The following is a 12,386-nucleotide window of genomic DNA, read 5'->3' as shown; positions in this document are numbered from 1 at the left end:
TGGCCGGCTAGGTGTGGCTGGCTCCGATCCATTCTAGTTCCCTGAGTTGGGTGCCCGCTGTTATGTTAGATAGACCCACCGAGAGGAACAGTGTGTACACCGAAAAAAGGAGACGCTTGAGAGGGAGAGCTGATTACACAGCAGGATAGCGAGAGGGAGTCAGATAGAGATAGAGCTGGAGGCGAGGGCGGGCCCCGATACCCGCGGCCGGCCGTGGCCAGAGCGTTGGAGGGGAACCACCAGCCACCTCTATTCTATTTAAGCAGCCCCCCTGCTTCACTCGCTCATCACTCACCAAGAACCAGAGAGGAGCTTCATCAGCTCATTCAATTCTCGTTCCATCCCTCGTCTCTTGTGTCCCGCCTCCGTTCCATAATTCACCAGCGTCGTCCTACCCATATCTCCCATCGTCTTCTCCCTCGCGCCATCAGCTTCCCCAAGCCAGCGGCGACCATGATCTCCCCGGACACCATCCGCACGGCCATCGGCGTCATCGGTGAGTAATCGTCAATACCTGCGCGGACTGTACCGTACCGTACCGTACCTCTGCATAGAACGCGCATATACGCACAGAGCATGCTGCAACATGTATGCAGCAGAGAAGGCCAGCCTGGAGCCTGCTGGTTGCTTGCTGCCTCCCTTTGGTAGATGGCACTAGCAGGTCATGTGGGTTGCCGGGCTGTTTTCATGCTCCAGCCTTCCTGCCTGCACGCGCTCACTTCCTCCTTTATTAGTTTCTATCCACCTCTTTTTTTCCTTTTGCCAAGCTTTGCACATGCATGTCTAGAATTCCAGATGTCCTCGTCACAAGCTCTTTTTCATATCCTTGTCAATGAAGCCTTAACCTATTAATTCCCCGGGTTTCCTGGAGATCTAAACATTTTTGTTTCTCATACTAGCTTGGTCATGTTTTTTTTCACTACAGTATGATTCAATTGCAGAGTTCGTTCTTGCGTCAAGCTGGTTATTAAATATTCACCTCTCTGTTAATTTTTTGTTTTTGTCTACTATTTGTTGCAGGCAATGGAACTGCACTCGTGCTCTTCCTCTCCCCAGTGTAAGAATCAATTCATTCATTTTGTCTCTCAGTACAGTAAGAAACAAAAAAAAAAATAAGTTTTAAAAAACATGCAACAATATAATCATAGTACTAGCTAGTACGTGCGCATACATACATACAATTCGACAATTCGTACGACGTATGCATGGCATGTATGAATGCATATATAACACTCACATATATATACATGTGACGTACAGGCCTACGTTCATCCGCATCTGGAAGAAAGGGTCGGTGGAGCAGTACTCGCCGATCCCGTACGTGGCGACGCTGCTGAACTGCATGATGTGGGTGCTGTACGGGCTGCCGGCGGTGCACCCGCACAGCATGCTGGTGATCACCATCAACGGCACCGGCATGGCGATCCAGCTGACCTACGTGGCGCTCTTCCTCCTCTACTCGGTGGGGGCTGCGCGGCGCAAGGTGGTCCTGCTGCTGGCCGCCGAGGTGGGCTTCGTCGGCGCCGTCGCCGCGCTGGTGCTCAGCCTGGCGCACACGCACGAGCGCAGGTCCATGGTGGTCGGCATCCTCTGCGTCCTCTTCGGCACCGGCATGTACGCCGCCCCGCTCTCCGTCATGGTACGTACGCGTACGTACGTATATATATATATACGAACGACTCTCGCCCTCCTGTCGGCCGGCCGGCGGCGGCTCTGTCGTCGGCATCAAGGGCTTCGATTCTTTATGTTGGAGAGAATATGAAAAGTAGGAGTGGGGCTGATGATCATTATTGTAGTAGCTTTAATATTTTTTTATCTACTTTATTTGTTGGAGAATATTTAAATACACGCGCACAAGCGGTGGCTCGATCATCCTGTTCTTTATTCGTTCACCAGTGAGGTGTTTTTTTTTGTAAAAAATAGTTTTTCCCCTCGTGCTAATTAATGTTTCTTCTTCTATATACTATATATATGTGTGTTTAATTTTTTCCTTCCGGTGTGATCAGAAAATGGTGATCCAGACAAAGAGCGTGGAGTACATGCCCCTGTTCCTGTCGCTGGCTTCCCTCGTGAATGGCATCTGCTGGACTGCTTACGCGCTCATCCGCTTCGACCTCTACATTACTGTAAGCTACTAACTACTGTGTGTGTATATAATAGTCGCAGCATAGAAGGAGGACTAATATAAGACTACGCTTACAGATTAATACTACTACTAATAATACAAAGTACCAACTAGTATTAGAAAGTGCATGCATGGTAGTAAGACCAGCTGACGTTCCATCTTTGACCTCATGCATCTCTGACCAATCCCTCGTACGGCGGGTCATCATAGCTACTAGCTAGCTAGCTAGTAAACAACAATTGACGCGCCATGGGCACGACACGATCGACCAGCCGTGGACGGCGGTCCGCGTGCGTGCACGCACCAGGCACTGCCACCTAACCCTGTGCCGAGCGACTTGCCCTCACAGTCCTGTTGTTTGTTGCGCGCGCTGTGGGGATGATGGCAACGTGACAGGGAATTAATTAACTAGCTTGTGTGTGCCTGCAGATCCCCAACGGGCTGGGCGTGCTGTTCGCGGTGGCGCAGCTGGTGCTGTACGCCATCTACTACAAGTCCACCCAGGAGATCATCGAGGCGCGCAAGCGCAAGGCCGACCAGATCGCCATGACCGGGGTGGTCGTCGACGGCGGCAAGACCAACAACCAAGCCGGCGCGGGCCAATACTGACCGACGATCAAGTGACGATCGACACCAATATGCTCAAGCAAGAAGCCAGCGGCAAATCAATTATGTCGCCGCTGGGTTTTATGTATTTTGTGATTCTATATGCACGCTGCTTGTCCGTCCCGGCCAATGGAAAAAAAAGGGGGAAGAAAAAATGTCTGTCGGTATATGTGTTCTCGCCGAATAACTCTCGCGCATAGCTAGCTGGTGGGGCTGAGTCACTGCCTTCGCTATATGTATACGTGCAAAAATTAGAGGTGGAGGGTTGTTTTAGCTAATCCCACCTTAATTCCAAGGCAGAGTGACCTTTTTTTTTCTCCTTCTGTTTCGGCTAGGATTTTGCTATAATTGAGCAATTTAGCGCGACTTGTTATTGGTGTTGGTGTGTCTCAATCAAATAGTAAAATGTTCATTTTACTCTTTCAATCGCATCACACGGTCTCTCCTTGTTATCTTGTGGGTGTTTGCATTATTAGTAGAAAAAAAGTATTATGATACTGTTACGTGCGTTGATAATTACCACTTCTAGATCCGGACTATTCCCACAGTCACTACTTACTGGACTCGCTCCAAACATTCTGCAAAGATCATTTTACACTCGACAAGGATCTTTTTACACTCGGTAAAGAATTTCGGCAATGAGTTTTAGCGGTGAAGCTCGATTTGTTTTCATGGAATTTTTAGCAAAATTCCACTACAAATTCGTCTACTTATGGAGATTCTGAAACCATGCTCTCATACATGCATGACCTGTCAGATCGAGCAAGCGAGAACTGAGAGAGAACAATATTGTCAGCTATACCTCTCATCCACTGCTAGCTTGTATAGGAGCATGTTTTAATGAGCTCCTAGCCTCTTGTGGAGCTTTTGTGTTTTATCCCGTTTAGCAAGTCGAAAGAACTTTTGGCTGAGTCGGTGGAGGAGGTATGTCAAGCAAAAGCTTTTGTATCACGAGCGGTATAGGGATGTTGTAATGGATCATTATTCAAATATTTTTTCACAATAGATATGACCTTTAACTAATTTTAGCTCAAAATAGAATAGGAATAGAGCCAAATCTTTATCCGATTCGATCTGGCGTTCATTACCACCCACGGTCACGGGCAGATAGCAGTGACAATATCACTTTGACACTTTATTTGAGTAGCTACGACTAGAAACGGTACGTATTCTTGTATCACAATACAACCAACCAGTGCATACTGAAAACAATTAAAACCTAAGTAAAATTGCCGCTTTGGCTGAAATTTTAACAAGTCATTTTTTTTAAAAAAAAATAGTGTACCGTATTGCAAAAATACCTACACCGTGTAGCATAATTAGTATTAGTATATATCATAAAATATTTCTAATGAGTTTAGTTGCATGACTATTATAGAGATCATATATTTATGGACGGAATAAACCATTTAAATCGTTTTTTTTTTGCATGCATCAGTTAACGGAAACAAACTGTGTGCATGCAAGGAATGAGACGCATGTGGTAGAGGGGCTAGCGGTCAGGCTGGTCCAATGGTGCCGGGGGTAGCTGGGGCTTCCAATATCTATTGAAAGCTCATGACTCCCAATATCTATATAAAATTGGGTTTGGTGGAAGAATTGAAAAAAGTGGAAAATTTACCACTAGCGGTCGGTTCAGTGAAATAATCGTTAGTGGAAATCTGTTTTCACTGATGGTTAAGTTAAGAAATCTGCCCGTAAAAATATATTTTTACTGTCGGTTACATTACGACAACATCGAGTGGAAATAGATTTATAATGCCGGTTACGTTAAAAAATCACCAGTGAATTATAGATTTTCACTGACAGTTCTTAAATAATCTCGGTATAAAGAACATTTCTAGGAAACACTAGTGGAAATGTGTTACGAGCCATCTTTATAGAGTTCTTTTTATCAGTAGAGGCTTTAGTAAGACTCTATAGACTCGGAACACTACCGGAATCAATCGCTTCGCCGAGTGCCTACAGCACTCGGCGAAGCCTTAAAAACACTCGGCAAAGAAGGCTCGACAAACAGTACATCGGCAAAGACTTCTTTGCCGAGTACTTTTTCTCGGGCACTCGGCAAAGATGTTTGCCGAGTGCCAGGGAGCACTCGGCAAAGAAAAGCGACCGTTACGGCGCCGGGTGACGAAGACGGCGGCTTTGCCGAGTGTCAACGGTGACACTCGGCAACGAAGCTATCTTTGCCGAGTGTCTTCCAGGCGGCACTCGGCAAAGCGGCCTTCTTTGCTGAGTGCCAGTTGGGACACTCGGCAAAGAGCCCGCCAGGGAGGGTCCCCATGTCAGGCTCTTTACCGAGTGTCCCAAGTGGCACTCGGCAAAGCCGACCTCTTTGCCGAGTGTCCCAAGTGGCACTCGGCAAAGCCAACCTCTTTGCCAAGTGCCCGCGACATAACACTCGGCAAAGAACCTAAGCCGGTGCCCAGGTCTGTACTCTTTGCCGAGTGTTATGACCCTGACACTCGGCAAAGAGCCTTTTTGCCGAGTGTTACACTCGGCAAAGTGACCAGTATATACCTTTTTTATTTGTTTTTTGTATTCCATTCACACAAACATAAGATATCACATATATATCACATATATACATCACAGATATCATCACAGACATAAATAGCCAACACAAACATAAAACCGTCACCACAAACATAAATATCCATCACAAACATAAGTGTTCAACACAAGTATCAAACACAAGCATAAGTCTCAAACGTCGCAAGGTCTCACATAAATATCCATCAAAAAGTTTGGGAGACAAAATAAAAAAAATAAAAATATATTTTGTCGAGTGTCTGGAAATGACACTCGGCAAAGACGACTTTGCCGAGTGCTAGATGTGTGACACTCGGCAAAGAAGCCTCTTTGCCGAGTGCCAGTCGTTGGCTCTCGGCAAAGACTGACGGCCGTCAGCGTTGGGACGGCCGTTGACGGCCCTTTGTCGAGTGTTGGACACTCGGCAAACTAGTATTTGCCGAGTGTCGCCCTGTGCCGAGTGTCCAGCACTCGGTAAAGAGCCGCGTTGCCGAGAGTCTAGCTTCACCGAGTGCGGCACTCGGCAAAGCCTTCTTTGCCGAGTGCCCGACAAAAGGCACTCGGCAAAGAATACAACACTCGGCAAAGCCTTGGATTCCGGTAGTGGAAGCGGTAGGGAGCTTAATCTTGACCAACTGTTACCTCTATCACTAATTTTTAGGTGTTGTTTGGTTCTTATATTTATAATATAGTGGATTTGTTTACTTCCAACCGTAATCAGATACCACACTAGAAAGCAATGTCGGCGTAATTAAACTTATTAGTGTTAGTAATTAAACGTAAATCATTATCATTCATTTTATGAACCAAACCGAACGATCTCCCATTCGCTCTGTCGGGCTGCCAGCTCCCAAATTTAGTCGCCAGATACTCTGGCGTCTAGACCGCGCCGCCATATTCCTTCCCTGTGCGGTCACTAGCCGGAGTCTCTAGCCGCTGCGCTCATGTCGTAGCACCTGCAAATTTGTTCAATGCTCTCTAAGGCTTGTGCCACAGCGTCATTCGCTGCTTCGGCCTCGTCTTTTATCTTCTGGATGCATCTATGAGAGAAGTAGATAACAAACAAAATATTAAAAAAACTACTTTAAGATTATTTGTTTCAGGCTAGTTTAAAAACTTAAATCTTTTCAGAATTTCCGAGCATAAGTGGAAAAATAGCTCATACAAAGTAAGTTCTTCTTACCATATGAATTAATTCACTCTACGTATAGCTAGCCTATGCCTTTTCCAGATACTCGTCATTTGGGGAGAGCTCTGGAAAGATTCACCCTACGTGGTGAAGGATGTGTGCGTGCATGTGCATGACTACTGCATCGCCCTATCCTAACTTTCACAATATTGCTCACTCTAGTGTCTAATTTAAAATTATAACTTATTTTGACTTTTGAAGATACATAGCTATTGCCATATCTAGTGAATATATGTCTAGATATATAAAGAAAACTAAAAAACTATATATTTATGCAAAAACAGGAAGACCTAGAATTTAGAACTTAGAGGAAGGGCTAGTTTAGAAACTTAAATCTCTCGAGAATCTCAGAGAGGATTTAAGTTTCTAAATTAGCACTAAATATATAATATACTCTAGTGTAAATATACTATACTCTAATTTGTGATGACGGCATGCATACGTATGGTTCGCTCCATTTGTTGAGTATGAATTTGGAATGATTTAGCTTTAAGACCTGCGCGTTCTAAGGTTTCCAATATTGTTGTGGTGGCCATCATCCTTCCAGAAGTTATTGCCATTAGCATTAGCACTAATGATTGTTCCTAAAGTGCCGTCTCTTTCACTCTTTGTGGCCTAACAAACCAGGTTTATGGCAAGCAAGCTCTTTTGCATCGGATCCTACTCAGCACTACGTACTCAGAGCAGAAGACGCTTGCACGTTCAATTTGATTATTAGGTCAACGTGACAACTTTTAAATTCCGTGGCCACCATTTGTTTCTTAAAGTTATTTTCGTTATTATGCTTAACTTTCTTATTGTCATTATTATAATAACGACCTCTTGATACGAATTCTTGTGAGTGACGTCGTCGCTAATACAAAAACAGATCATACGGACTGTCATTGCTTGTTCAGATGGAAATGGCAGTGAAGCAATACGGCCACTTACAGAACCTGATAAGATTGTTAAGAATCAAAGTGAGTCCAGCAGATGAGTATAATTTTCTAGTTACTGGTCTATCGTTTGTACTTAAATCGGAGGAAATAACAGAGCTCACTTCTTACTTCTTGCAGGTGATTGGTAGGCTGACTAAGATACAGAACTTTTAATTCAAGTTTACGAGCCAGATTGGGCGGAACGAGTATAAGATTTAGGGGTTGTTTGTTTAAAATTATAATCCAGCCTTAAAATAAGTTAGATTATATAATCTGGTCAGATTATAATCCTAAACAAACACGTACATAGGCTTAGGTTTGGTGATCAGAAATCACCAGACAAACAGTTTAGTTATTTTATAGGTAATAGATCGAATTTGCCTAGACCCGGAAGATTTCTAAGATCGTACTGTTCTGATTTCCGGCATTGCAGGTTGATAAGAATCTGGACTTCTGGAGTGCGCTGATTGGATGTATAGTAGTAATTGCGGTTCACACTTATCCACTACAAGCATCATCTAACAAGTGGAGAATGTTATTATCTCTTTTATAGGTGTAGATTCTTTTATAGAGATCTGTTATGATTTAATGTTAACACGTGTTGCTATTTGTATGCATTGAAATCCGGCAAGAAGCTGATGGAAAAATCGATTTGTGTGTGGCATTCTTCCATAAAAAAACGGGTACTAGCTGTGTTTTACTTTTACCATTCTGGCATATTTGGCACACGAAAAATCCTAGCAATCAAACAAGACTCCGATTTGCTTGACCTAAGAGGAAAACTGAATTTCAAACTACTTTTTGGCAAAGACTGCATGCATGCACAGTACAATCGATAACTAGCTAGCTGTCTGGACCATGTCTATTTCATGGTTCGAATAGTCATGTCTTTTTCCAGCTTTTTGAGAGAATGAGAGTTGACATCGTTCAGGGTGGTCCTGACATTGCAAGATTGCTGGACTTCTCGCCAACCACAGATAAGAGGCTGTTTAGGAGAGCTCTCAAACCAGCTACGCCTCTAGCTCCTGCAGGAGTCCTTCCAAACGGTGTAAAAAACAGTTTGCAACAAAAAGCACTTAAGAGCCGGAGGCAGTTTTTGGAGGCTCCAAGGTGGCTCCTCTCCGCACCCCCGATCCTACTCCTTTCTTTTGTCCGCCACTTGGCCGATGTTATTACAATCCAAAGAGACGCCACATCATATTTGTGGTGTTGTTGAAGAAAGAGAACTACATAGAGAAAAAACGGGCTGCTCACTAGTAGCTAGTTAAGAGTGGGCTGCACACAAACTCCAATACGACACATTATTCGAATCCTTTTAGGTGTTGTTTGGTTCGCATATTTTTAACGTACATGTTTATTTAAGTACAATCGTAATCGGATACCACATTAGAAAGTGATACTGACCTATTCAAATATATTATCGTTGATACCTGAACGTGAATCATTACTATTATTATTTACGTTACACTTTATGAACCAAATGGCGTATTAGTGGAACACTACTCGTAGTAGATGTCTGGGGCTCCATTCTTGCATTGAACCGCACGAAACATTCGGGCAAATTAAACACAACGTACATTATTCGGGCAAAAACAATATTGATTTCAATGTTATTTTTGCCGGTACGTCCTGTGATTTCATCCACATGCAAGCAGAAGTCGGCATGCACGCGCGCATGACGCACCTTCGAATCCCACAAGATTTGAGGAAAGCCAAGCATCTCAGAAAGACAAATACAAACACGCCCCCACACACGATTTCAGGGACCAGTTGTGCATGATGATCGACGATAGAAAGAAGTCTCATCTAAAAAAGATCGGAAATCCAATCCATCCACGTTGTCCATGCCAATGATTCACAAATAATAGCATATATACCTACATTGCCAATAAGCTGCTACTGTTTTTTTATGAATAGCTTCGTCACGCGTTTACTTTGGTCAGAACCCGGCGCGCGCGTGGGCCTGCAGAGAGGTGCTGTACAGGTACAGCTTTCATTTTCCATGTCGCCCATGACGCCTCCTGCCTTTATCCAGCCAGAGATGTCTCAACGACTGCCCTTGTTTTCAGCGTCTTCGTTCCTTTGCCTGGGTCTCTGGGTCTGCGTGTTTGACATCATGGCAGCCTGCACTCAGAATAGTTCCGCTTTTCGTGGTGCACGTTGAGGTTCCGCCGCGGTGTGCTGAGATTGGTGTGTGCCGCCCGGCCGTTTCAGCCAAAAGTTTCTTTGGTGTGGTGATCCGAATGGCCATAGACATGGACGTCTTGTATTAAGCATTTTAGGCACACCGAAGTCTTGACTGAATACATACATACATACATACATACATACATACATACATACATACATACATACATATATGGTAGTTATAACGGGAGCCCTGGGCTCCAATAGTTAAAGAAAGCCCAGTCTGGCCACCCTGCAACGAGGTTCAACTCAACGCGCTGACTCAACCAGACTCTTAGTTGCGCCACCCGCCTCACGCGTGCAAAAAAGGAATGCATGCATGAGTCAAACACGTTCCCTTGCATGCGCGTAAAGGAAAGATATGTGTGACGATTTCTATTTTTAAATATTTTATTTCCTCCATAAATTTAGGATCGCTGCAACAGCCATGCAGCTAGACTCGTAAGGACCATTTTATGACATATACTGATACTAAATATGTTACACTGTGTAGATAATTATGCAATTCGGTATACTGCATAAAAACTGTTACCAGCTGTATGCGTACGAATTTATGATGGAAAGAATGTGCAATAAAAGAAAATGAATTACACGCATAGAAACAAAAAACGTATTTAATGTTTTATTTCCTTCATAAATATAAGATCACTCCAACAGTCATGCAGCTAAACACATTAGAACTAGTTTATGATATATACTGATACAAATTATACTACACGGTATAGGTATTTATGCAATTCGGTACACTGCGTAAAAAATCTGCCATATTGTTCACTGGTGGACGCATCTCCGGGTTGGAGCGTAAAAAGTTTAAGTTTTGAGCATAAAACCCCTCAATTATAAGCGTAAATACCGAGCCAATGTGAAAGATTGATAGCTCTAGTAGGTTGTTATTATGATCCTATTTTTATGGCAGATCCGAAAAACATGGCAGCCGCATGTATGCGGTTTTTATTTTTATACAGATCCAAAAATTATGGCAAAATATATGCATGAGTCAAATACGTTCCCTTGCATGCGCGTAAATTTAGGAAAGATATATGTGTGGCAGTTTCTATTTTAAATGCTTTATTTTCTCCATAAATTTAGGATCGCTGCAACAACCATGCAGCTAGACTCGTAATGACCATTTTATGATATATACTGATACTAAATATGCTACACTGTGTAGATAATTATGCAATTCGGTATACTGCGTAAAAATCTGTTACCAGCTGCATGCACACGAATTTATGATGGAAAGAATATGCAATGAAAGGAAATGAATTGCATGCATAGAAACAAAAAATCGCATTTAATGTTTTATTTCCTTCGTAAATATAGGATCCCTTCAACAGCCATGCAGCTAAACACATTAGAACTAGTTTATGATGTATACTGAAACAAATTATACTACACGGTGTAGGTATTTATGCAATTCCTTATACTGCGTAAAAAATATGCATGTTGTTCACTGGTGGACGCATCTCCGGGTGGAGTGTAAAAACCTTAAGTTTTGAGGATAAAATCCCTCAAATATAAGCGTAAATACCGAGTCGATGTGAGAGGTTGGTAGCTCTAGTAGGTTGTTATTACGATCCTATTTTTATGACAGATCCGAAAAACATGGCAGCCGCAAGCATGTGGTTTCTTTTTTTATACAGATCCAAAAAATATGGCAAAATCGTGGAAGTTTCCATTGCATGCGCGTAAATTATGAACAACATAAATCAAGGAATTGCCTTTTCCAATGTACATGCAGTAAATTGATATACGAACTACGTGTTCAAGCATAAAATCGTATAGTTTTTAGCGTAAATAATACATGTGGTAGGCATAAAACATAATAATCGAAAAGAAAACTGCGCCGGATCGGAGGATGTCACGCGCGATCATCGTTGTGCGCATCTCGCGCCTTTTGTGACGCCACTCGCTTGAACATCGCGCCTCATGCGTCGTTGTCGCTACTCGCACGTCGACGGGCGTCGCTTGCTTGTCGGCCTTGGAAGTGCCGCCTCCTCGGGGCCTCGGGGACACCGCCGCTTGCCCGCACAAGGGCCTCGCTGTCGCTCGCCCTCTAGATCGAGGAGCCACCGCCAGCGACCTGGGAACCGCCACCACTACTCTGGATCGAGGAACCTCCACCATCGCGCGTCGAGGTCATGGAGTTGCGGCCACCGGCTGGGGGTCCACCGTCGCGCACGCTCTGGGGCAACCGCCGTCGTCGCACGCGGCGTCGCTAATGAATCGGGGTGGAGCGTAAAAAACTGAACCCTAGCACTCCGGGTCCTGTTTTATAGACGTACGAATGTGGTCCGGCTCGACCGGATTGCATCATCTGACCTGGGCTTCCTCTAGTTTTTGGAAGCACAGGGCTCTTAATATATAAACTATATATATATAGTTTATATATTTGAAGCGAGAGGAAGCCCTGCCTCAACGGTGTCATCCGATTCAGCCGCATCAGGTTCAGACGGCTATAAAAAAACCGTAGGCGTAAGGGATTAGGTTTTAGCGGTGGTGGCGGTTCCCTCGGCGAGCGAGCAGCGGCGGTGATTTCTTCGGGCGTGTGAGCGGCGGCGATCCCGGGGGCAAGCGGCGATGGTGCACCGAGGTGGGCGACCAGCGTCGACGCTCCTATGTCGGGGGGGGGGGGGGCAAGCACCGACGGCGCTCCCAAACCGGACGAGCGATGGCGGCGCACCCTAGGCCCGGTGGTGACGGCGGTTGCGCGAGACGCAGTAGGCTTCGGCAGCAGTGGTGGCAGATCTTGGAGGAGCGCACACGACGGCGGATCCCAGAGTGGCGCCCGCTGACGTCCCCCTCCCGTGACGACGACAGCCTTCCCTAG

The 12,386-nt window shown here is 44.6% G+C and overlaps 1 protein-coding gene across 1 annotated transcript; it reads left to right on the top strand.

Annotated features, from left to right (window-relative positions):
* Window positions 1-311: 311 nt before the first annotated feature.
* Window positions 312-3,155, top strand: LOC100382256 (sugars will eventually be exported transporter4a). The gene is made up of 5 exons (NM_001175008.1): window positions 312-496; window positions 1,021-1,057; window positions 1,261-1,639; window positions 2,007-2,126; window positions 2,555-3,155. Exons 1-5 carry the CDS (start codon window positions 454-456, stop codon window positions 2,732-2,734), a joined length of 759 nt encoding a protein of 252 aa, NP_001168479.1. The 5' UTR covers window positions 312-453; the 3' UTR covers window positions 2,735-3,155.
* The last annotated feature ends 9,231 nt before the right edge of the window (window positions 3,156-12,386 follow it).

Source organism: Zea mays, chromosome 5, assembly GCF_902167145.1.
Source record: "Zea mays cultivar B73 chromosome 5, Zm-B73-REFERENCE-NAM-5.0, whole genome shotgun sequence".
In the NCBI taxonomy this organism is placed as follows: domain Eukaryota; kingdom Viridiplantae; phylum Streptophyta; class Magnoliopsida; order Poales; family Poaceae; genus Zea; species Zea mays.
This window is presented reverse-complemented; position numbering and strand designations above follow the sequence as displayed.

Coding starts and splice junctions, on each gene's coding strand:
- LOC100382256 (NM_001175008.1), top strand. CDS start 454: ATGATCTCCCCGGACACCATCCGCACGGCCATCGGCGTCATCG. Junction 1,640..2,006: donor CCGCCCCGCTCTCCGTCATG/GTACGTACGCGT, acceptor CGGTGTGATCAG/AAAATGGTGATCCAGACAAA. Junction 2,127..2,554: donor GCTTCGACCTCTACATTACT/GTAAGCTACTAA, acceptor GTGTGCCTGCAG/ATCCCCAACGGGCTGGGCGT.